Source organism: Bison bison, unplaced genomic scaffold, assembly GCF_000754665.1.
Source record: "Bison bison bison isolate TAMUID 2011002044 unplaced genomic scaffold, Bison_UMD1.0 scf7180017864155, whole genome shotgun sequence".
In the NCBI taxonomy this organism is placed as follows: Eukaryota; Metazoa; Chordata; class Mammalia; order Artiodactyla; family Bovidae; genus Bison; species Bison bison.
The window spans coordinates 3075622-3102416 of NW_011494727.1; the positions used below are offsets into that span (position 1 = coordinate 3075622).

Genomic DNA, 26795 nt, shown 5'->3' on the forward strand with positions numbered 1-26795 from the left:
GTGGAGCCTCCCTCCCCCTCACAGAGGTTCCTGTCATACCCTGAGCCCGGGCAGAGGCTCAGGGCCTGGCCTGGCCTCAAGGCCAAGTCTCATCCTCTGGAAACACAGGGCCACCTTCAACACCTGAAGCAGAAGGACTCAGAGCTCACCTTCCGTAATGTCCCAGGGGACACCTCCTAGGAACACCTTGCAAGAGTAGATGGGGTTCTTGTAGTTCCGGGGAGGGAGCTGACCACTCCATGTGCAGGTGGCTTCATTCACAGCTTTGGCAGAAGACAAAGAGAAACTGGAGTCAGAGAAGCCACAAAGGCACTGCCCTTCTCTGTGGTGAACCTGCTCGGGAAGGAGACAGGCCACAGTTCCCTAGCCTGGCTGCTGGGAGAACATTCTTGACTACTCTGAAAGGCAGGAAACCGGACACCTCTCCAAACCTGTCAGCCCAGTATGGTAACCCTGATTCACCAGTTCTGTTTCTCTACTAAAACTGGGAGGAATGGCAAACCACATGTGCAGGGTGAAAACGATCACAACCTGAGCAATTTTCAAACATAAAACTGATACACTAACCAGAAGACAGTTTTATCTAGTCACTGCTTACAATACCAATTAATTTGAATTTAGAATTATAGGCATACCTCGGAGGCATTGCAGGGTTTTGTGCCAAATCACCACAATAAAATGAACATTGCAATAAAGCTGATCATACAAACTTTCTGGTTTCCCAGTGAATATAAAAGTTGTATTTATACTATATTATCATCTATTAAGTGTATGACCACATCATGTCTCAAAAAAACATTTTATTGGCTAAAAAATGCTAACCACCATCTGACAACACACGTCACTATAAACCTTCAATTTGTTAGGGAAAAAAAAAGCAATCTCAATAGATTGGAAGTTTGGGATTGACATGTACACACTGCTCTATTTAAAATAGATAACCAGTAAGGACCTACTGTATAGCACAGGGAACTCTGCTCAATATTCTGTAATAACCTAAATGGGAAAAGAACCTGAAAAAGAACGGACACATACACCTCTCTAACTGAATCACATCGCATACACTTGAAACTAACGCAGCAGTGTTAACCAACTGTACTCCAAAAAAAATTTTTTTTTAATTCAGTATTTGTAAAGTGTAATAAAGTGAAGTTCAATAAAACGGTATGCCTGTACTTGAAAGCAAACTGGACAATTTTTCATACAACATCCTAAATGCTTCCTGGTCCAAATGGACCTTCTCTGCAAATGTTCAAATAAGGAACATCATTCCGTTCTCCTGTCTGCTCCATGAAGTCATCACTCACAGAAGTCAGGACACTGACAGTAAGAACCCCACCAGCAAGACAAGAATGTGGTCACAACTGCTCCAAATCAGAACTATTCCGCACCATCTCTAGACATATCTTTGCGGTACTGAAGGAGATACTGGGCCTTCTTGATCCCAGTACTGTAAGATAAGAGATTTTCTCCCAATCCCGCAGCTTCCTGTTTATACCAAACAGAACCCTGTCCAAACCTCTTATAAAGTTTCTCTGACACAGTTAAGAAACCCTTGTTGCTGTATAGAGTTGAAACTATCTTCTGTTTGGCCTGCTCTAAACTTTCTAGAGTCCCTGCTTTTCTTGGTGACTGACCAGTTCAGCATCCTATTGGAACAGTCTTCAATCCTGTTCCCACTCAGTCTATGCCCTTGCAGATCGGAGACTGACCTCAGCGTGGACCAACTAGTCCTTGCCTGTTTTACTCTCCTCCTCCACAACTGGACTGCACAGCCAGTGAAATGAACCATCATTTTCATTCAGGACAATGACATGGAAGGCCACTCTCTGAAAGGCGCAGGTCCAATGTGTTGCTACAGCAGGAAATTTAGGCACCATCAGCAATATTTGGTGAACAAAAACAGAAGTCGATATAATGGCCTCACCCAAAAGCATGGTAAAGTTACTTCATAGGGGAGCAACGGCAACAGACATCCGTTACCTTGGAGGTGGACAAATGGACAACCCACACATCCCTTGGCTACCAGTCAGAAAGTCTTGGGGAAGGAGGCTCCAGTGTGGGTTGTGCCTGACACGTCTCTGAATGAGGAGGGGTGGGAGGGAGGCAGACAAAATTCTAGGCATCACTGCCAGGGTTTCTCTTGAAGCATCCACCCAGGAAAAGACTCACAATCAACAGCAGTGCATGATCTCCATGGAAGAGAACAAGTCAGAGATGGATCCAAACGCTAAGGGGCATGACCCTGGGGTTCTAGGTCATCACGTTCCCTCTCTGCTCCGATTCAAAGGCGTTCCCGAGTTTGTCCCCATTAGCACTTACTCCTCAGAACAGACCATTCTGTGCAGATGCAGAGACTCCACCATGCAATCAAGTCCTCTTCCGGACAGGTCACTTGTCTGCCCTGAGAACGAGGGCTCGGGCCCCACTGCAGGTGCATGCCCACACTTACCTGCAGCTTGCCTGTGTAGCCTGGCCTCTCTCTCTATGCTGAAAGGGTCTTTGGGAGCTTCGAGGAGGTCCCAGGACGGCCACACAGAAGCTCCTGGCCATCTCTTTGATGCACTGGTTGGGGAGGGAGTGACTGCAGCCAGAGCAGCTTGCTCTTGGTCCATCCGGGACCCAACCCCCATCTTTAAAGGGTCTCTGGGGCCACCCCCCGTCAGAGACAGGAAGGGCAGGGGAGGGGAAATTCGGAGGCTTGACTAGGGAAGGAAAAAGGAAGACAGAGGTTTTTAAATGACAGGTGTTATCAAAGTAATAATTACACTATAGAAATTATGAAAAATACCATTTAGTATTTGATACATTTTCTTTTAGACTTTCTTTCTATACATTTTTAAGAACAGCTGCTCTTACATCATAATTTAAATAAATTTTTTTCTCCCCAATTCAGTTTTTTCCTTCCTACTGCCAATCTTCATAACCATTTTTAGTTAATTTATGATATTCTTTTTAGGGAACAAGTTACACTTCACTGACCTATTCCACGTACTGCTAAACATTTAGATACTTTCCAAGTTTTCAGGATTATAAATAAAAACTTTAAGGTGTAGTTTCTTCTTATTTTGTGTCTTCTCTGGTCACATTCCTAGACGTAAGATGTCAAAATGCTTTCTATGAGGGTTCTGTGTTCTGTCAAAAGCGTGTGAGGACACAAGTTTCACTACACGCTTTTGTCAAGGCTTTAAAATTCTACTAATTTAAGTGGGTAAAAATATACCACATTATCAAGATAGAAACTGAATGATTACTCAATAAAGTATCTCCTTAAGTTGAAATACTGCCTCTATTTCCTCTTCTGTGAGTTGTCTGTCCATATCCCTTCATCAATCAACTTTTGGGGCAGGGATCTGAGAAAATTCTTTAAACAAAAATCTCAAAGTATCAATATTAAAGCTGGTTACCAGGCAGATTCCTAAGACTGAGCCCCATCTAAAGCAACGAACAGAATTAGGAGCATCTCATCTAATTCCACTTTGTGAAGTGAAGTCAAAGTCACTCAGTCATGTCCGACTCTTTGTGACCCCATGGACTATACAGTCCATGGAATTCTCCAGACCTGAATACTGGAGTGCGTAGCCTTTCCCTTCTCTAGGGGATCTTCCCAACCCAGGGATCGAACCCAGGTCTCCCACATTGTGGGTGGATTCTTTACCAGCTGAGATACAAGGGAAGCCCAATCTTTATAGGGGAATAAACTGCAGCCAGAGAATCAAAGGGACCTGCTCATGGTCACCATTTAGGGTCACCCCTAGGGAACAAGTTACACTTCAGAATCCCGCCAGGACTCCCCTATTTACTCTCGAAACTGTTTCCTAACAGCTCTTGGAGTGACTGGTGAAGAGGCTTCAGCTCAGGTTCCAAGTGCGCTGCTCACTGGGAGCAGTGGGGACACAGGGCACCCTTTGTTCTGCCGACGTTCAGAAGTCCTAGAGCCTCCCATCGCCCCACCTCGCAGCCTGCAACCCACCTGCTCAAGCTCACCTGCCCTCCCCATCGACCCCCCAGTAAGCTACATACGATCAAATCTGAGAGATGATCTGATCCCGAGCTGAAGCCACTGGTGTCCGAGTCAGAAGGGCTGCTAGAGCGAGAGTCCAGGATGGGCCGGGTGTCCAGGCGTGGTCCTCTGATGGAAGGTGCTGGAAATTTGTCCACCAAGTCAGATCCAAGTGGGTCCAGAGGCAGGAAGCTCAAGGGGGGCTTTCCCAAAACATTGCCCAGTGGGTTATGGAGCATGCTCAGTACTAGGAAGAGGAGGGAAAAAGAATCTCATGACCTCTTAGTTTTCTTCCCAGACAAGCGCTTTCCCTTTACACCCAGAGCAAGACACACCAAGGCAGGACCACCAAAAGCCTGAGAGAACCACAGTGACAAGTGTAACGAGCAGATGTACACCCAGGGTATCTAATGAGAGGCAGGAATAGGATGGCTTTCTGAAGACCCAGGTCCCTGGGACAGTAGCATTTGGGACATTCTGTGCCACTGGGGGGCCCTTGTGACAGCCGCTACCAATGTCTGAATACACATGCCCATGTCATCACAGGAGACACCGTCAGCACAGTTAGGAAGCCCAAACCATACTCCTTCCTTGCTGCCTGCCAACACGTCTATCAGAAGAATGCACCGCGTGCCCTTTCTAACACTACGTAGCTAAGACACAGAATTCCATGCCATGCCCCAGAAGTCCGGCAGAGCATAAGCATCCATCTCATCCGAGAGGCTACTGTGTGCAGAATTCCAGCCCATGCAGATTCTCCTAGACAGCCCTGGACTTCAAACATTTAGGACGGAAGCAGTGACGTTGTGGTCGAGCTGCTCTGGCTGACAGCAATCCTGGCTGAGCCTGATACCACCTTCATACACCTGCCTGCTCTGGGAAGCTCCGAGTCTCCGTTTTCTCATGGCATCTTGGGTGGAATACCAACTGCTTCATAACATGGTCAGGAGGGGTCGGTAATTAAAATAGCAGATGGAAAGCGCTCAGCACAGCAGAGCCCAGTGCACAATATTTAAATATTAAACATCAAAAAAAGAGTGAATCCAAGGCCAGGAGAGATAAGGGAGGTAAAGAGGACAGCAGAAGACAGCAGCACTTTCCCACACTTGGCCCTGGGGAAAAAGGAATCCAAAGCAAAGCAGAACACCCTTTTATCCACTGAGAGGGGGTAGGGGGGTGGGAGAGGTACGGTGGCACTGAGGTTAGAAAGAAGCCTCGTTACTCTGATGTTTTTATTTTCATCTGAAGAAAGGGGAAAACACTCCCCTCAAAAAGGCTATGAAGTGAAACCAAAATAACGTGTTTACGTGTGAAACTGTTCAATACACAGTGGCTGTGAGTGGCTCCACCTCACAGTTAGTCACTAGTAACTGAGAGACACAGGTCACCTGAGCTGGTTTCCTCTCGGGGTACAAGTCAGTCTGAATGTCTGGCTGGGGCTGTGGTGGGTTCTCAGGAGGCACAAATAAACCTCTCCAAGCATGAAATCAAAGTGAAAGCATGCTTCCAGGGTACACCATTCACCACGGAGCATTTGTACAGGATCAGATCAACCCGCTCCCCCCTCAGCCAACCATGTGTCCCTCTCAGATCAAGACAGGTAGTGTATCCTTAACTTGATCCACAGACAGAGAGGATCAAGAGAAGGCAGTGTATCCTTAACTCTTTTTTTTTTTTTAATTGCAGGGAACGGTCTCGGATGCATTTATTTATTTTATTGTATTTATCCTTAATTTTTAAAGAAACTGTCCTACCGTTCTCCAAAGCAGACATACCAGTTCACCTTCCCACCAGCACGGGGGAAAATCAGTCCCTCCACATGCTGGCCAACACTCAGGAGGGCTGGAAGCCAGTCTAATGTGTGTGTGTGTTGGGGAGTTTATTACTTAAAGACTTCATTTTTTAAGGAAACATTCTTTTAACTAGTTTCCTGAGCACAAGCACTTAACTGCATACTGAAACCAAATGTCTCTCACGCTTGAATTCTGACACCCATCAGAAATTATCTCTGTCAAGTTTCTCAAATATGCCTGACAAAGCCCTGTCTCAATGACACACGAAGTCCAGACCCCTGGAACCCATGCTGAGAGGGTAGCAGGGTGGGCGGTGTGAAGATTTATTCCAGGCTCCTCCTGGGAGCTGCAAGATGTGGCAAAAAACAAACAAACAAAAAGCACTGTGAAAACTGACAGTTCTCTGAGAATACAGATCACGTGTGTTGGTCTTCAAAGTGGTACCATTGCCCTGAGGGGCCTCATCTTTCTTCACATTTTACAGAAACAAGTTTATGGTGGTGAATGAAGAGGTAACAATCAAATCTTAGAGAGCTTTGAAAGCCAGGTTAGGGCGTTTAGACTTTCTCCTGAGGGAGGGTGGAGATGTGTAGCAGCTCCTGTGGAGACAAGCCAAGGGGGCTGACCAGGGACCATGGGAAGACGGGGCCGGCAGCCAGCACCTGGCTGAGGCTGAAGGTCAAGTCAGACATGGGCGGCTCGCACAGGCAGTGGCAGGAGCCTGCGGAGACACGGGGCTGTGGGGTCTTTCCAAAGAGAATGTGGAGGAGGAAACGCGTCCATCGGTGGGCTGATGGACCAGCCACAGAGGATGGAAGATACGGCCACGTGTCACAGGTGAACGACACTGGACGCAAATGGAGAAGCAGCAGCAGCCACGTGCTGTCAGCTACCAGAGGAGTGAGGGGCAGACAGGAGAGACAGGGTCAGGGGACCGAGAAAACTGAGTCCCAAGGGTGGTGCCGCCAGCCCGTGTGATCACTGGTGGCTGAGGTGGGGTGTGTGGAGGCTACACTGCTGGATGGCATCCTTAAACGGACACACAGGGACAAGCAGGCCTGGGGTTAAAACGTAACATAGACACTGAACTCCTCAGAAGGTAAAGGACTGGGGAACTGGGAAGAAGAACAGAAAGAATGACTGTGAGGGAGACGAGGCTTGGGGCAGAAGCCTCCACCCAAGAAAACATCACCCTGAAAGGAAAAACCATCCATCCACCCACCAGGGACAAACAAGATACAGGGCAGTTTGTTGATCCCAGAAAAGGGTGGCACCGCAGAGCGCTCCAAGAGTTGTCGAGGGAAAAACGGCATGAAGCAGGATGCAGAAAAATCCTTAAGGAGATGTCAGGCCCAAATGACTTGTGTCTGGGGGCACCGAGGATGACAAATGTGGACTACGGTGACCGTCTTCACCTAACGTTTTAAAAAGGTGTGTTTGAAAGCAATGTCCGTGCCAGTGTAGACCACATTTCTCATTCATGTTAATCTGTGTTCACGATTGTTATTCATGCATCTAATAATCACAAACCCATCCACCTCAACTAGCTTACAAATATTTTTGACATGCTCACAAAGATATTTGAGGCTTTATCAAATTCCTATGTCAAAGCTAGAGATTATGTCTGTAACACTCCAATTGGATAATAAGCCTGTCTAAGAAGAAAATGGCATGACCACCGATGATGGCCACTAATGAACTCCACTTTCTTAAGGGCTCAGAGTTCATGGTCAAATCATCTGCTCGACAATCTGGACCAGGTTCAAGGAAGCTCCAACCACTAACAGCAGCTTCCACTCACTGTACATCTAGGATATTCCAGATACCGAGTCAGAACCACTTTAGATAAATACTCTTACGCTGAATCCTAAGAACTGGGTATTATTACCCATCTTAACAAAAGGAAACCAAGGCTCAAAGGTCAAGTGTTTATAGTGAGTCTGTCAGGTAGTGAGTGACAGAGTGGGACCCAGTCCTTTCTGATTCTTTGCTTTATCCTCTGCAACACACCATTCACTACTTTTTTTTTTTTTTTTAATACTCTGGACTTTACATCTTCTGGTCTTGACATTTCTCTTTTGTTCAAATTCCTTTAAGACCATCAACTACAGATAAGCTATCTCTGGATTCCAGAGGTCAGTACCTTGGGATCTAAATCATCCAAGTCTTAAAATTTCTCTAGGACCTTGCTGCTGTAGGAACTCATTAAACATGTATCCTGTCCCCCACTCCAGACCTATGGAATCAGAACCTGCATTTTAACACGATCCCCAGGAGATTTGTGTACACATTAAAGTCTGAGAAGCGCTAATCTAGAAAAATCCGAGGCTTGCTACTTCAAGCTTCTAATAAGTTCCCCTTTACCACACCCCTAAACCTTTCCTAAGTAAGTCTTTGCTTGACTTAAAAAAACTTTGGGTTATTCAAATACAGCTTTTACAGCACAACAGCGACTGACACCCAGGAGGAAAAAAGAAACCAAGGTGGCTACACACGACACGACCCAGGGAGCTTGATCTCTCAGACACCCCCTTAGCCTGCAACCCACGTTACGGGGGAGATGAAAGAGGGAGAGAGGTCTAACCAGGAACAAACAAAGAATTTTAAAGAGATTGGCATGGATTGTGATAACAGTTTCAGGAAATTTGACAGCCAGGAACAAGCTGAACATTGTGAAAAACATTCAAGACGAGAACTCTGTAAGCTCACACCCTCATACGGAGCAAATACAAAGAGAGCCTGGGCCTAATGCTTCAGGCAGACAACTGCTAAGAGACAAGGAAGAGAAAAATGCTGTGTGGACACCACTGGGTCACCGGGCTAGACTGCAGTGTGAACAGTGAGAGCATGAGTTTCATCAGAGTACACTTATCAATTTTAAGTTGACTGACGTTCATAACTTTTGTTGTATGTCAATGTATTTTAGAACATCTCTAGTCCTCATGGTACAGAAAGAAATTATATAAAGAGATATATAAAGAGAGAGAATTGCAAATGATAAAGCAAATGAGGTAAATGTCAACAACAGGAGAATCTGAATAAAATACTTTTGTATAATTTTTATACTTGTGACTTTCTGTAAATTTAAAATTTCCAAACAAAATTTTTTAATGACAGAAAGGAAAACTAATCAATTCTCATTTGACTTTCTTCATCTTTTTCAAGGCAACTGATCTGACCAGAAAAGGGAAACCAAGCACCACTAACTGGGACTAGAATCCCAAGGGGGAAAAATGGCAACTGAACCTTTGGAGCCTCTGCCTATAAGAGAAATCTTCTTTTGAACTAGCTTTTTAAAGGGTCAAAAACACTTGTATAAATATTTGCAGGCACACATGGGTACAGAGTTCTGCCTTCTCTACCAAGCACACCAAAGGCCCATCTTTACCATTCATTCCAGTAGTAATTAGTCAACACCTGGCAGAAAGCAGGTGATCAATGCTTGCTGAACAGCAATGCAAGAAAGGCAGTACTGTATCCCCAGGAGCAGTGTGCTCACTGAGGCTATGCCCTTTCCTATCAAGGTTACTCAATTTAAGGACACAGTGCTGCCTTAGATACAATTCAGAATTAGAGGAAAAAACCTTACTTAGTTCATCCTGACCCTGCCCATCACCAAAACAGTGGTTGAGAGAAGAATAGTTACTTGACATATCAAATTTGTGACAATATTCCTTCCACTAGTTTCAAATACTTTCTCCAAAGAGAATTAAAGACATACAGATACAGGTTGAAGAGGGTCACTCTCCCCGGGATCCTCACAGCCTCTGAAAAAAACACTTCTACACTGAGAAACAAGAATCACGGAAGAGCCCCCACTGAACATTACACCAGCCACACAGGCAAACAGGGGAGGGGGCAGTGCCATCGGACAAACATGTAAGATCAGCGTGTACCAGAATTAACACACCCAGTCCCGTCAGCACCTCCTCACATCAGTTTCCTGCAAATACTCAACTGGAAGGGGCCAAGAAGAGAGGAGTTTCACTAGAAGATATGAGGAAAACAAGAAAACCTATTATCAAGAGGCAAGGATTTTCCAGGGGGTTTGATATTTCCTTCCACCCACAGAAGGAGACAAGTTTCTGACGCTCTATGGTGGCCTGACTGTTGTCTTTAGCCCAATCTCACAAAGGACCTGGCCAGACAGTTCTCTGAGCATCTACAGATCAAAGGAGGAGAGCAGCAGAGACACTGGGCTTCTCGGGGAGGTGGCACCTCACCTCGGCCCATGAGACCACATCTCTCCTCTACAAGGATGCTCAGTGAGCAGCGCTAGTTCCCACCAGCCAGGAATCGAGATGGAAGGAGCCAGCCTGTCTTCCTAACTTTAAGTATAAAGTGTACCCACTGGAAAGGCACACTCTCTTCAAGCCATACAACCTAAAATCTAGTGGACGTGACAGGTCCCTTATGCTATAGGCCAGTGACTGATCTCAACCTCCACTCCCCATCACAGGGCAGAGCGCTTCATCAAGGTCAAATGTTGAATGTTAACCTAGATGGATTAAGGGTCGTGTAGGGAGTGCCCTATAGGCACCTTGCAGTGACTCTGACTTCTTTGCTCTGACCAAGGCCAAGGCCCTGATCTCTTTGCTCTGTTCCTATCCTGACCTCTACAACTCAGGGAACACGAAGTCTTGAGGTTTACCAGGTGTCCCCAGCCCTGGTGGCCAAGCGGATGGTGGATCCTCATTTTGCAAATGTGACTAAGGAGAACCATGTGCTCTGCTGGAGCCCCCCGCACACGGGCAGGAGTCCGCAGCAGCTACGGACGGCTCTCAGTGAAGTCGCAGGGAGGAGAGGGCCTGGCAGGGGGGCTCCAGCTCATTAGCACTGCCTCAGAGGGTACAGGAGACCAAAGCAGCAGCAGTGTCTTTAGACTGATTGTTAACTTTCTCCACTTTCACCCTTCTGCGCCTGCTCCTGTGGGTTTTACAGCTGAGTCACGGCTAGTTTTCGGAAGCCTTCCCTGAGAGCACAAAAGCACCAGAGTCTGACTGCAGCGGCAGCCAGGCATCAGGGGTCCACACTGTCAGACACCGAGCCTGAGCTCAGCTCGGAAGAGCCCATCACAGCTGTGTGCCACCTGTCTGATGGGAGAAGTCCTGAGAGACACCCAGACCAGGAGCCATTATGTCTAGCCTGAGATGATGATGATGTTATTTAGTCGTTTAGTCCTGTCTGACTCTTTGTGACCCCATGGACTATACCCTGCCAGGCTCCTCTGTCCATGGGATTTCCCAGGCAAGAATACTAGAGTGGGTTGCCATTTCCTCCTCCAGGGGATCTTCCCGACCCAGGAATGCAACCCTTGTCTCCTGCATTGGCAGGAAGATTCTTTCTTTCACCAACCCACCTGGGAAGATTCCCTAGTCTGAGACACAAGGCCGCATACCTGGAACCTTCTTCCCTATACCAACCCTTGGTTCTAGGCTGCCTGCTCAAAATCTACTTGAATGCACAGGAGGAAGGCAGAGAGAGCAGCATGCATTGCAGACATAACAGAAAGCTAACAGAATGCTCTTTTCCTGTGACTCTAAGCCTGCAACTCCACATCACACCCCAGCTCAGGCAGTGCTCTTGTGAGTCTGAACTCCTTCCACCAATTCTGGATCCCACAGGTTCAAGGTGGTACCCAACACAGCCTTTCTCCCCAGTCTGAGTCACTGGACAAGTTTCATCCCCTGAAGAAATGGCCTGCTCGAGCCCCAGGGAAGGATAGCAGTACCTGGCCCCTGCACCCAAGCTCCTCAAGTCCCCTCCGCAGGGAGGTGTCCTGTTGTCACAGTGCTGCTCGGGGCCCCTCCACTCTGCACTGAAAGTTACTCCTCAGTAAACTACCTGACTCCACAGCAGAATTCATTGCCCGGAGTATGACAGAAACCTTCTGTAAGGGCACCATCATGCCCTAAAAGCTATGGGGGCTCAGAGATACCGATCGTTTGGAACCATCTGTCCGTCAGGATGATGATCAACACAAGTAGGAGGCAGAAGAGAGACCTTGTTTGAACTCTGCAGTTCAAACTTAGAGAATTAACTCAGCACTTATCATTCATTCAATAAATACCTGCTGAAACACCAGGACCAGGCACTGTGCTACATACTGGGAACAGAGCGGTGAAGAACTGGACAGCCAAGGTAGACGTGAGGAGAACTTGGCTGGGCCCAGAAGGCCATGTTCCACAGGGAAGAACCCAACCCTGTTTTGAATGTTGCCTCAGAAACGTTATTTGGAAGCAGAGCAGCAGCAGGAACAAATTGCTGAAGATGCCGCTCTCACCCCAGGCTCAATTGGCCTGCAGACAGCAGGGAGCCTGCAAGTTCTCCAGCAAAGGGAACATGCTATTCACTAGTGAGCAGCCGGGACAGAAACCAAGGAGGGTGAACAGGTTAACCTCAAGGACTTCTAAGGAAAGTGGGCGGGAACAGGACATGTCCTTTGGCACCCTCAGACTGAGCATCTGGTCAGCCCACTGGGCTTCTGCACAAGGCATTCGTTAGGAGCCCTTATTTCCAGGTCCCCTGAAGTAGGTTCTCAGTCACCCCACTTCCTGCTGAGTAATGCTGCGTGCAAAAGAGTCACTGGAGGAAGGCAGGGAGACAAACACATCAGGTGCACAGCTGACGGGCTGAGACACAGGGTGAAGAGGGAGTCAGAACCATCTGCCTCGTGCCCTGGCCCTGGGGACCTCTGCAAAGGAGACCTCATGGCCAAGCAGCCCTGGAGTTGTACACACAGACAACCCACTGTGAGTGTTCTTGCTCAAGAGTTTGGGCTCTGCCCACAGGAGCCAGGTGGGAGAGAAAGCCCAGGAGGCTTGGGGTCAAAGAAACCCAGGTTCAAATTCTGGTAGCTGTGTCGCTCTTGGCATTCCACAAGCTCTGTGAGCGTTTCTTCCTCATCTTTCAGATGGGGACAATAATAGTATGCACTTTACAGGACTGTGAAAGCATTCAAGCCATGTGACACACTTCACATAGGAAACAGTCGCTAAATGGTGATTAGTCACTCTCTCCCCATCCCAGGACATTAAGGATCAGGGCCTTAACAGCCCTCCTGTTCCATTACAGGACTTAAGACACTGCAAGTAGGACATGTCACTGGGGTCACTTGTAACGTTCATCTTGCCCTCATGGGCAGGAAGGCTTCCTTCCCAGCCTGAGTTGAGGCCTCAAGGGTAGGCACAGTCTGGAAGGGCGGTGCCTCAAAGAGCACCACACCCCAACCAATGCTGGCCTTGCAGGCACAATGCTCAAAAACAGATTCCACCCCAGGGTCTTCCTGCAGGTCCCCCAGGCCAATGAAACCCACAAGGCAGAAGGACTCCAGCCCCTGGAGACAGGTCTCCATGGGAGAATCCAATGAAATGTTGCCTCAATGCTAAAAAATTCCTTAGGGGAGAAAATGGAGCCCCTGGGCAGAGCAGCTGTATGCTGTATGCGGTATACAGTCCCATCTATTTCCCCTCAATAGTCAAGGGCATTTTTAAGGGAAACAATTTTATCACTGGTGTACCTTCAGTGCCTAACACAGTGCCTGGCACACAGCCAATGCTCAGTGTACGTTGAATGAATTTAGCCAAGATTTCTCCCGCAAGAGCCTTGCTACCTCCAGCCTTGCCCCCTACACACTGCTCAGAACCTGAGAGTTGTAGAAAATGGTCAGATGTGAGCCAACAGCCACATGGGGCAATATATCACCCAGCAGAGCCCAAGGAAGAAGCCTGCACCACGTGCTCCTCACAGAAACAGCAAGGTACCAGGCTGTCTGCAAGGACGACTCCTCGACTGTCCAGAGCTGCTGAAACGCCTCCTCCCTCCCTGGAGAAACCGAGCTGGCTGCTCTTCAGATGGGAAGGCAGTGTAGGCACTGGAATGTGGGCTGCATGTTCCCGCATCGCTGGCAAGGGTGCAGCTGGCTGGTGGGAGGGCTGCGTCCCACTCCAGGAGGCAGTACCCTCTGTGGGCTTTCCAAGAAGGCCCAGGACTCAGGCAAAGAAGAGAGATGGCCATCACCTCAGCTCCCAAGTCCAAGGATAACATGGGGATCAGGGATGGGTGGGTGTGTCCTCAGCCCTCGGAAAGGAAGGCATACCCACACTTACCCTGCCCAGGGCCATTTAAATCGTACCACTGGGATAACCTTCTGGGTTACCCCACGGATGCTAGGGCCACAGAGTATAGGATCTCTCTGATGCAGAAAATCACATAATATTTATAAGTAAAGTGCTTGAGATTTGGGGAAGTAAATCCATCTCCACTGTAGAGACAAAGAGCTACGAGCACAGGCCTTTCAGGTGGGTTGCTGGGGAAGCCGAGGAAATTGTGGCTGGACACAAGCTTTTTTTTTTTTTTCCAGCCTGATTTCAGAATGACTTTCAGGCCAACCTCTCCAAGCCCCAAGTTGGCCTCTCCTGCATTTCTACATGCTATAATGCATTCCAGAAGGGCCCCTGTAGCTAAGAGAAGCCAGAGCCAAGGAAGGGCCACACCCAACGTGAGACCAGGGAAGGACGGTGCCCTGGTCAGACACTGGTCAGCTCCTGTGCAGGGGGCTCTTCAGTCTTCTGCTCAGAGTCAGCAGTGAGGGTGGAGACAAGGTCAGATTCACATGCCCCCCTCACCCCCCGGCCGGCTTCAGGGTATCAATGTGAAACAAACTACCATGGCCTCAAAGCCGAGATATCCAGGCATGGGACACGAAACAGTGACACCATACTTCCCAGCCCAGAGAAAATCCTGAATCAGCTAAACACTAGTAGTTCAAGAAATTCTACCTTAACCCAGAGGTAGTTACTTAAGGTAAAGCTCTTCCTCACCTGAGAGAGAAAAAAAAAAAACAGCCTCTACCCCCCCACTTCCCCAATCAAAAGGGATTTACCAAAACAACTGGGCACTGAAATGCCAACAGACACAACAGTCCTAGGCTCTGCAAAGCATTCTAAAAAAAGACCTGCGCCAAACAGGGTGGAGGCCAGAGGAACCTTGCCGCCCGGTTCTGGAGCGGGGGTGGCTGGTGGGGACAGCGGGCTCCGTGAATCCCACTGTCAGCACCAATGGTAAATGGCTGCCCCGACCTTCGCTTTCCATCATTTCAAGTATCTGCTGCCAAGATGCTCCTTATTAAGGTGTAATGCACATAAAGCAAAATACTTAAGATTTTTATGTATAGTTACAGTTATTTCTTAAGTTCACATTTCTTCCTGAATGCTCCAGGATTTGCGTCTGGCCAACCCACCCCCTAGAACCATGAGAGGGAAATTAATGGGCAGTAGGAAGGTCTGAGCAGAAGCAGTTAGAGGGGCTGCCAAGAAGCCCCTTCAATCTGTCCCCATCGAATCCTTCCAGGATGACAAGGGACCCTAAGGGGAATGGCTCCCCCTTCATCCACTTGGTCACCCTTAACACAAAGAAAAAAAGAAAGAAAAAAGGCCTCCATAGCCGAGAGTTACTCCACCCGGCTCACCATGCCTACCCCCTTTTCCAGGATCAATGCTCTCAGCCTCATGTGAAGCCAATTCCAATACCCTAGGATTACCCAGCCTCACTTATGGCTAAAATTCTAACCTCGCCATGATTTGGGGACCACCCATCCTTTACACAGAGCTCCCTAGTTTTAAAAGCCACTGGGAAATAGAATCTGGACATCCAGTCATCAGCCCCTAAAGTCCCCTCCCCCGCCTAAAAGTGTTTTGCTTCATCATCTCCAAGGCAGGCCTGGGCACTAGGGGTTTCGCTGGATCTTTTCTGCATAAGGCTATCACCTTGGGGACCCTTCTCAGGGCCACTTCAGGTACAGACTAACAACTCCAGGGAATTTATCAGGGTAAGTGCGGAAGCGGTGCCTGCCTTTACGAGCCACCATCTGTCCTACCACACTCACAGCCAGCATTTCCATCTTTTGCAAAACAGCTCCATGTTGTATGGGGGGGCGGTGGGGGATGCAAAGGGGAAGAGAACAACTGTTGCTGTGGATATCTTTGCTCCACACCCCATGCGCCCCCTCCCCCCGCTGGCTCATCTTCCGGCACTCACCCGAGTGTGTGCTGCTCTGGGCTGAGGAGTCTGAGTCCTGGGTGCTCCAGGGTCGGTCCCAGCCTGTGAGACTCAGGGACTGCAGGCCAAGGCACAAGTCATTTGCATCTGGGAGGCCACGGGAAGAATCTTGCGCAGAGGTGGGGAAAAGCATCCTGCTTGTGACTGTTTCTTCTGAGTCCTGGAAGTCTGCTTTGGACAGGAAAACAGCAGAAGCCCAGAGTTAAGGGCTGCTTCCCCAGGATTATCAACAATAAATAATATTAAGAATAGTTTCCTCAGGCTCGAAGACTAGACATCCAAGCTGGCCGGATGCTGCAGCCGCTGCCTCTGCACTTTTGGGGGTGTTAAAGCAGGAGCGGCTGCCATACAGCCCCCTCCCCACACACACACACCCCTATCCCGTCTGCATTACAGACTGGGCCAGCATGTGATCAGGCTGCTGATGCTCCCCGCTGCCAGTGACATCAGCCGGCTGAGCCGTGCAATAGAGAGCGGCATCACCCTTCAGAGAGCGGGGAGGAGCAGGGGACGGCAGGGAGGGGACTTGCCTCCCAGGGAAGAGACGGCACAACAGCCACTGGGAACAGTCCGGGTGCGGTGCTGGTAAGTCCGGCTGCGAGGCAGCGCCCTCCGGTCTCCAGCAATGGTGGCCAAGCGGCCCGAGGCACGACTGAAGTCCTCTCTGCTGACAGCGGAGCCAAAGCAGCAGGCTGCCTGCTCGGCCAGCCTGCCCTCCTGCCCCTCCCTCCCCTCCCTCTGCTCTCCGCCCCCAAACCCAAAAACACTCTAGTCCTGGACTCTCTCCAGCTGCTTGCTCAAGCCCTGGTTTTGCAGCCCGATGCAAAGCTTCACAATTCTGCTAGCAAAAATCTGTGTGCTCCAAGTGGCCCCTGAGCCCTACCCTGACACAGCAGTGTTTACTGCCAGGGGTGGGACAGGCTTCAGAAAACACAGCTCGCTCGAACCCTGGGGAACGACACCTGGTGCTCCAGGCTTGTCAGCAGCAACTGGCTACCAAGAAAGGGGTCAGTTTCGGCAGGGGGCGGGGGAGTCACTGGGCCACCCAAATGCCAGAGTAAGACCTGTCCTGACAAGGACGTGCTCAGTCGCTCAGTCCTGTCCGACTCTTTGGGACCCCATGGACTGTAGCCTGCCAGGCTCCTCTGTCCATGGGGATTTCCCAGGCAAGAATTCTGGAGTGGGTTGCCATGCCCTCCTCCAGGGGATCTTCCCAACCCAGGGATTGAACCCAGGTCTCCCACATTGCAGGCAAATTCTTTACCATCTGAGCCACCAGGGAAGCCCCCTGACTAGGATACTTACTCCCTGTTCCCAAGTTCCCTCACTCCAAAAGGGTGGGCATCAATCTCATAGGAGGACCAGCTCCCCCTCCTGCAACTGCAGGCACAGGCGAGGAAACACTCCCCTCACAGAGTCTGATCAGACCCAAACAGCAGAAGCGATCTTGGAGGTAGTATGTGCCTTGTCAGAAGACCCAGGTTTAGGAGCTCACAGCCCCTGGCCCTGCTCCTCCAGAGCACAACGGCCACGGGAGGGGTGCTGGTACCTCTGGCTACCCAGACCCTCTCTCCAGGCAGGGGAGCTGCTTGGAACCACAGCCCTATTCCCATGACCAGTCACAGCCCCAGCACCAAGTCCAGCTTTGCCCAGAACCTCTGGGACCTCTGCCACTTCCTATCTGCCAACGTACTCTCCTGTATCCATCCGTCTCTTCCAACATGACCTCCAGTCACAAGGCCTCGTCCTTAGAAAGGAGGGTACAGTGAGGGTCCCGGCCACATGGCAGGAAGGCTGCTTGCACTGAGACCAGGGACCCTGCTCGCTCTGCCATGCTACAGCGAGAAGGAACCGGACACAGGAAGCATGCCCACCTGGGACCACCCGGGACAGGGTACAAGGTGGGCAGAGTGGGAGCTACTGCTGTTAGCCACAGGAACGGCTGGCCAGAGCCTCCAGAGTGTCCCCTTCTGTCCACAGGCGCTCAGGCACAGCTGAGAAGGGGAGAACGGCCAGTCTGTGGGAGGGACTCCTCCCCTCGGAGGGTTTTTTTTTTTTAAAGAGCTTTGCTGCTGTGTCATCCATCCATGTTATTCCTGTCTGGCTGTAGATACTCTGCCTGCTCCAAGCCTGTGTCTGTCAAAACCTCTTCACCACTGCACAGGCAGAGCAAGAACCCACCCATACTGGTGCTGCCCCCACCCCAGACCACTCCCCCACCAGCTTCTCTGTCCACCCTTCCCCCAAGCTTAGTACATACTTTAAAAATAACCCATATGTAATAGTTATAAAAACATAATGCTTCCTTTAAAAACATCCAAATATAAGTACCCATTCCCCCTTACAAACTCTCTGTATGGTCCCTTCCACCACACTGTGAGCACACCCACATCTAGAAGCAATCATTTTTCCCATCCCCGGCCAAAATTAGGGCCTTTGTGTTTACGGGGACTCCATGCCGCACGCAGAGAGAATCTAGATACCAACTATGCTCTTGCTACCCAAAGTCTAGCATGGCCGACCAACAAAATCAGTATCACCAGAATCATGTTATACAGCCTCTCAGCCCCCACCTAAGACTTCTGGAATTGGAATTGATCTACATCTTAATAAGATTCCCAGTTGACAGTAATTCACTTAAAAGTTTGAGTAGCACTGGTCTATACAATTACCCTCTTTTCGACCCCATGGACTGCAGCACGCCAGGCCTCCCTGTCCACCACCAACTCCCAGAATTTACTCAAACTCATGTCCATTGCGTTGGTGATGCCATCCAACCATCTCATCCTCTATCGTCCCCTTCTCCCGCCTTCAATCTTTCCCAGCATCAGGGTCTTTTCAAATGTGACCATTAAAGGTCACTCAGGAACAAATGGCTGCAAGCCATCCAGGAGCTTGGAGGTCTAAGTAGAGCATGCCGCTCCCTCTACTACCAGCACTCCCACTGACGCGTCACCTTTACCTTTACCCAGACCTTCTCCATCCCACTGTTTCTTTCAGATTAAGGCTTGCACTACCATTGTAGTATTCCTTCACTAGTTCCTCCGATTAACAGAAGACACACCTGTTAAACCTTTAGTGTGGTAGGCTAGGAAAAATTAAGTGGGATTTATAAGTTTTATAGATCTTGCTTTACTCACAAGATCTGCCACTGCGTGATCTCAGTCAAGTTACTAAAGCTTTCTGAGCATCTTTCACCTGTAAAGTGGCAAAAGCAGCTCTCTCTCAGGTGTTTTGTTGAGGATCACACTGTTTGGCACAGTGTCTGGCGCAAAGTATTGTATTGGTATTTTGGTTTCAGTAGGTGACCATATAATTTATCATCCAAACCAAGGCACTTCTGAGAGAGAAAGGGGGCAAATATTAATAACCCTACCAATGCAGCAAGTTCAAACTGTCCTAGGTGGACTGGCAGGCATGATTCAGTCTTACCTGTGGCCATTTGTGTTCAGAAACATTTTACCCCAAAAGCCTCTTTTCTAATGATCCTAGCTCTCCAAATTTACCCACTCTGCTCCCTACCCCTTCTGTATTGACAGAAAGTCTGAGAAGTAAACTGTCAACATGGACAAATGCTCAGTAAGCTGAAAGGGCTGAAATTGAAACACTGATTTTACTGAGGAAAGCCTGTCTTTGCTTCTCGAACTCATATCTGATGCTGGGCAGGAACTTGACCCCTTTTATTGGAGGATATTCTTTATAATCTTTAGCCAAGCACACATCAGACACTCCGAAGATACTAGAAGCTTGGAACCAGCACGTGATGAGGTGAGACTACTTCTAAGGCAATCTGTTTGAACAAAGACTCTCAGCTTAAACACTTTCTATATCAACCCGAACCCTGCCAAGTTTCCATATCAATACCTATGCAACATTTCTGATTAAGTTTCTTGATTTGGTTCAGAATTTTAAAATGATCTCCCTTTGAAAATGTTACCTTCTTAATAATTGCCCAAATTTCTTAGCAACTGAAAAACTCCAACTGACCCAAAGTCCAAAGTCTGTCACAGTCTAGAACAGAATGACCGCTGAGAGGATCAAAATGCAGAGGTGACCCAAGGGCTCTGATTCTAGGGCTCAGAGTTGTATGCATGCAGGCATGCACAGTCTTATCTAACTCTCTGCGACCCCATGGACTGTAGCCCACCAGGCTCCTCTGTTCATGGAATTCTCCAGGCAAGAACACTGGGGTGGGTTGCCATTTCCTCCTCCAGGGGATCTTCCTGACAGAGGGGTCAAACCTCGGTCTCCTCGCATTGGCGGACAGGTTCTTTACCACTGAACCACCTGGAAAGCCCTCAAGACGAGTACAGCCTCACCTCTAATCTTTTCCATCCTCAGTCTAAGAACCTGTCTGTCTGCTGATGGCTCCTCTGTCAACAAGACTTGGCATGACATTGCTCATGGTCCTCTACAACTATCATTCTTGAGCATCTGGCAACTAAGGAGGTGAAACAAGGAGAGAAGAGTCACTTCAGGCCTCCATTTATGAAACCATTAGGCAGGTTCCATAGTGTAAAGGTCCATGGTGCTTGCAAGTAGTCAGCTGAGGCCCCCAAGAAACACAAGGTGGCTTTGCAGAGCAGATGCTGCATTAGCTGATCCTAGGGGAAAGGGGATCTAGTTCAGAGGAGTTAACAGGAGAGAAGATAAGCAAGGTTTGTTTGGGCCAACCAAGCCAGGAAGAACTGAGACAGGAAAATGAAACTGATGCTCAAGAGTGTAGTGAACTGTCTCTTTACACTGCTAAACAATAATTAATGTGGCAAAGGGCTCAGGATGAACCAGAGATCAGAGCTAGGGAAGTGGTCAAGGACATATGAAATGAAGAGGAGGAAGAGGGCAGAAAAGCCGATGGATAAGGAGGGAAGAAAAGGGGTTGGGGGCAGAGAAGTATGTTAAATGACTTAACAGACTACAAAGCTGCATCTACATCATGACTATAACTATGTGAAAATGTTGTTTGTTGATAGATGTTGGTAAGGGAACACAGAAAAACACAGCTTAATGTGTGAGGGTAGCAAGCCACTCATGGATTTATCTTCCTTTAGTCATTGCACAAACAGTATCACAAAAGTGGTGTTCTCCTTTCTTTTTCCTCTTTAGCCTTTTAACAAGCACACTATTACAGTCTATACAGCAATCATACTTGAACTCTTTTACAAAATCTCAGCTTCTCCTCCAAATCCAGTCCCTGGGAACAGGAGAGAAGGATGCTGTGTCACTGGTCCCCACTAGATTTCTTCTGAATAACTGACTTTACAGTAAGCTGAGGCTACTTAAATCAATGCTTTATGTTCTTAAAAGTTTTTTTAAAGCTCATAAAGTGGCATTTCTAAGAATGCATTTCTAAAAAGACCATTTGAAAGACTATCCCCCAACCCTGCCACTTCTGCCAAATCAGGAAAACAGAAACGATTCTGTAAATCCGTTTTGGTAACCTGAAGTGAAAGAGCCACCATGCAAGAAGTCAGACACCTGTCAGTATCATGTCAACCACTGTTGCACTGGGGCCCTTGACCACTCACGCCAGGAAGCCTGCATGTTCCCCTAAAGCAGTGCTTCTCAGACTTTCAAGGGCATAGGGGTGACTCGGCAATCAACAACACTGACTGCCTCAGTAGGTGGGGTTGGGCCCTGGAATCTGTGTTCTTAACCTACTCCCAAGTGATGCCTGCACTACTCACGTGCTGCACACACTTTGAGCAGTCCGAGTTTCAAGTGGTCTTCCTACCTAGTCTGTCTTCTGGGTAATCCACCCCATTCTTACTCAACACCCCCCTCACAGTGCTCACTCTCCCCAGCAGGTGGCCCGGCCAGTGTCCTGCTGCCTCGCACATCAAGCTGGTCCTCAGGCTGCAGCTTACTCACCAACCTTTCCTTACACTTGTCATCAAACTGTAAAGGCTAAACTCGAGTCAATCACAACTCCAAGAGACAATGTACTGTTAACCTGAGCGTTAATTACAGTAGTTCAGAAGAGAAGAGAATGCATGATGCATAGATGCTCAAGGAAACCTTCCTTATAGTTTCAGCTACACTTTAAGTCACACGACAGGTTAAGGTATGAGAGACACCAGGTTTACTTTGTACTTCCGACCACAAAAGTATGATCATTGGCTTATTTTAGCCTTGACCACACTAATAATCTTCAAATGAATTCTGCAATTTATTTCACAACGATTTCTATAATGTTTCTGGAAATAAATACTAACAATGTTTAAATTTTTAAATGGCATACACCATGTTCACAAAGTGGAAAATTCAATACTATTAAAAAGCTAATTCCTACCAAATTGATCCAGGTATTCAATGAAACCCCAATAATATACATGCCTTCAGGTTATTCAGGGGGAAGGGCTTTTTAAACAAATGGTGCTTGAACAACCAAATATCGCTGGGGGGTAGGGAATGAACCTTGACCTCCAACTCACACCACATGTAAACATTAGTATGAATCAGAGAGACCTGAAAGTTTTAACTTTTTAAAACTTCTCTAAGGAAACATAGCCTATCTTTGTGAGCTTGGGTGGGGGGATGCAGAGCAAGGTTTCCTACGGAGGACATAGAAAGCAATGATCGGAGAAAGTTTTGATACACAGGACTTACCAAATGTCTGCTCATCAAGACACAATTAAGAAAATAATTATGCAAATTACAAAACGGTAGAAAATATCTTTAATCATATCTAACAAATGGCTAGTATCTAGAGTATATAAGAAATCTTAACAACTCAAAAGTTAAAGAAATTTTTTAAAAAGCACACTTAAAAAAAGAGCACAGAATCCTCAAAAGGCATTTCACACACAGATATACAACTGGACAATAAGCATTTGAAAAACTGCTCAACATTGTTAGTCAAAGAAATGCAAATTTAACCACAATGAGATACTACATATTCACCAGATGGCTAAAATTAAAAAAGACTGCTCCACAGTTTGCCAACATTTGGTGTTGCCGATCAGAACTTCCATACATTACTGTATGACGGTTGAATCGCTTTTAGAAAAGCTCTGCTGACTTTTTATACGATTAGACATATACAATTCTGTGACCCAGCAATTCTACTCCAAGGTATTCAACTAAAAAGAATGAAAGAGTATGTCTACAAGGAGACCTGCACATGAACGGTGACAGAAGCTTTATGCATGATCACCAAAACCTGGAAAGAGTTCAAGTGACCACTAACAGGAGAATATGATTCATGGGGTCGCAAAGAGTCGGACACGACTGAGCGACTGAACTGAACTGATACACATATATGCTAGAGTATTTCTCAGCAATAAAAAGGAATAGACTACTGATGCATGCAGCAACAGCCTTCCCAGGTGGTTCAGTGGTAAAGAATCCACCTGCCAATACAGGAGACGCGGGTTCAATCTATGCGTTGGGAAGATGCCCTGAAGGAGGAGATGGAACCCACTCCAGTATTCTCATCTGGAAAATCCCATGGACAGAGGAGCCTGGTGGGCTACAGTCAATGGGGTCGCAAAGAGTCAGAAGAAACTGCAACTAAAACAAGATGCAACAAGAGAGATGAATCTCACTACACTGAGTGAAATAAACCTTATGTAAAAGTACCTACGTATATGATTCCACTTCTTTGAAATTCTAGAAGAAGCAAAGCTAATAAACAGTGAAACAAGGTGGTTGCCTCCAAGGGATAGAGGTGGGCACCAACTGGGAAATGGGATGAGGAAACTTTCTGAGGTGATGGCAGTGTACATTTTGTGGGGAGTTTCATCCACACATTTGTCAGAATGCACCTAATGACACACATTCTTCTGCAATCCTTGTGCATTTTACTGTTTATTAATTTTACCTCCAAGAACCTCTAAACAAATACCAAACATTAGAGTCAAGATGCACACTCAAGTATTAGAAGTAAATTATACCCATGTCTCCAATTCACTTTGAAATGCATCATAAAAGGAGATGGACTGATAAATGGTTGTGTGAGTGCACATGTCATCCGTCATGTCTGACTCTTTGCGACCCCATGAACTGTAGCCAACCAGGGTCCTCATCCGTGGGCTTCTCCAGGCAAAAATACTGGAGTAGTTTGCCATTTCCTCCTCTAGGAGATCCTCCCAACCCAAGGATCAAATCAGTGTCTCTTTCATCTCCTGCACTGGCAAACAGGCTCTTTACCACTACTGCCACCTGGGCTACAATAAATGGTTAGAGGGATACGTAAGAATACTTGATAAATGATTAGGGGGATATATAAACAGACGTGTCATAAAGCAAATATGATAAAATGTTCATTGTAGGATCTAGGTGATAAGTGTCACGGGTGCTCACTTTACAATTTATTCATCTTTTCCGTATGCATGAAAATGTTCACAATAAAATAGTGGTGGAGGGGGATGAAGTTACTTTTTCTGACAAAAAGCAAATCTGAATGAAGTAATTGGTTTGATGACAAGAAGCAACTTCATTAAATCAAATTTTACAGTTGACATTTTCCATAAGCAGAACAAGTTAAAATCTATAGACCCAAGGTTTTGACAAAACATAACAACATAATTAAAGCAAGTTGATAAAATAAAAAGCATTTTAAGGGAATTCCCTAGCAGTCCAATGGTTAGGACTCCATGCGTTCACTGCTGAGGGCCTAGGTTCAATCTCTGGTTCAGGAATTAAGATTCTGTAAGCTGCACATTGCAGCCAAAAAAAATTTTTTTTTGTTTTAAAATACTGTATTTGTAAAGCTGTATTTTAAATTTAACAATATTTTAATCTTCTGAATCCTTTAGGTAATCTGAGTTAAACAGGGTCTCTAAGTGAAAAAATAACAATAGTCATTTGTTGGAGACAACAATCTCCATTAAGCATTTTTTGGTATACCTTCCCCAAACTGAGAAATTCAATGACCAATGTCTCAAGTAACAAATCTTTTCACAAGTTAGAGGGTTTCCAATTCCTTCTTTTCAATAAATATGAAGGAATGAATGGAACTGTCGGCAAGTAAATGACTAAAAATAGATGACTGATTTTTTGCATACAAGTTTGCATACAAGTTCAAACAATTCAAACAATTGAGTGGCACTGCTCTAACAATGCCTTCATGTCCCATCTACTTATTTATGTGAACAAGTTTACTCAACAGGGCACAGATCTATAAAAACAGAAAAGAGGAATGTATTTGGTGTTGAAATCCTGAGTCATTCTGGCAATAACTGAGTCATCCAAAATTACATGAGTTATAAAGATGCCTCATTTATCTCATTAAGAAGAATTTCCAATAAATAATTACTTATCAAAAATTTTAACCTTTAGATTGTCTTAATCAATTGTCCTAGCAATCAATGGCCACAGCAATCCAAAACACTTATAAGCCTTTCAGTCACAGGAAATAATTTAAAATTTCAATTTATGTACTGCTTTTGTTGCAGAGAAGTATAACATGTGATCAACAGCAGACTGAAATGTAAAACATTTCACTAGTATAAAATTCTGTGGGAGAAGTAGACTAGAAATACAAATAAAGGAGAAAAGGAATAATGAGAAATTCTCTACAATTAAAGAGCTAATTTACAGGTTTCTAAACATAATAAGTATAAAAATCTCTACAATTTTGATTCCATTAGATACCTTTTTCCAATGAAAATATAGATACAAAGTTAAACGTGCCAGGTGTACATTGTATTTTTTAAACTTTTTTATTTAAACATTTTAACCATTTTGAAGTGTATTATTTAGAGGCATTAAGTGCATTCACATTTTTATGCACCTATTACCACTAAACATTGCCAGAACTTTTTCATATCAAACAAAACTCTGTACCCATCAAACACTAACCCCCCACTAACCCTTCCCGAGTGCCTGGTAACCATCTTCTGTCTCTAAACTCAACTATTCCAGGTATCTCCAAGAAGTGGAGTCATGTAGTATTTGTCCTTATGTCTGGTTTATTTCACTTAGCAGAATATCATCAGAGTTTATCCATATTGCAGCATGTATCAAAATTTCCTTCCCTTTTAAGGAGGACTAGTTTTCCATTGGATGTATATACCACATTTTGTTTATCCATTCGTCTGTCCATGGACATCTGGGTTACTTTCTTCCACATTTGGCTACTGTGAACAGTGCTGCTATGAATATCAGTGTACAAACAAACATGTGTTTCCATCCTTGAGTTCACTTCTTTTACATATATATACTTAGAAGTGGAACTGCTGGATCATATGGTAAATCCTATGTTTATTTTTTTTTATAGGAACCACCATACTATTTACCACAACAGCTATACCATTTCGCATTCTGCAAAAGCAGAAGTGTTTCTATTTCTCTACATCCTTGCCAACACTTACTATTTTCTGGTTTGGCTTTTTTTTTTTTTTTGGTGGGGGGAGCAGATAATGACCACTGGAGTGGGTGGTGAGAACTCGATCTCACTGAGGGATACACTGTTTTTTAAATTGGATACGTACAAGCAAGTGTTCAAAGACTGCTGCTGCCTAGTGCATGACTCCCCAAAGATGATGCTTTTAAAACTCCGCCACACCCCAGGCTTTTGTTGAACTGTTTTTCTTCCTATACCATCCAAGTGGTCCTAACGGCAAATGTCATCTTTCTTGCTGGTTTCTGCATCACTCATTACAGTATGGTCCACAGGCAGCCATCTGAGCCAACCTGGGTTATAGTAACCCCTCCATGTGACTACAGAAGCCACTCCTAGTACGGGCACAGCTCAAGACAACCTGAGACTCCTTCCCTAAGGTTTTTCTAACTGGGTACTGGAGAGACAGAAGAATTTCCTGACCTCATGATGCCAAAGTATGTGAATGGAGCCCCTTCCTCAGGTAACACAAAACTGTGCAGAGGGTGAAAATGAAACTCACTCTGAGAGAGAGGCAGCAAAGGAACAGAATCGTGACAAAACGTCTTCCTATTCTGTGAGCTTTGTATCAATAGCACCCCCCCCCCCCAACCCA

General features: G+C 46.5%; 1 protein-coding gene across 5 annotated transcripts in view; it reads right to left on the bottom strand.

Annotated features, from left to right (window-relative positions):
- CPEB1 (cytoplasmic polyadenylation element binding protein 1) overlaps positions 1-26795 on the bottom strand; it is a 108900-nt gene that overhangs the window by 9297 nt on the left and 72808 nt on the right. For 3 of the 5 annotated variants that reach the window (XM_010841102.1, XM_010841099.1, XM_010841100.1), the window contains 4 exons: positions 15835-16023; positions 4024-4250; positions 2453-2705; positions 150-263 (listed from right to left, as the gene is read on the bottom strand). In XM_010841102.1, the coding sequence (XP_010839404.1) occupies positions 150-263; positions 2453-2705; positions 4024-4250; positions 15835-15988 (748 nt within the window). In that variant the 5' untranslated portion in view covers positions 15989-16023. Of the gene's footprint in view, positions 1-149; positions 264-2452; positions 2706-4023; positions 4251-15834; positions 16027-26795 lie in introns of all 5 variants that reach the window. The other 2 variants (XM_010841101.1, XM_010841103.1) reach the window with 1 other exon arrangement.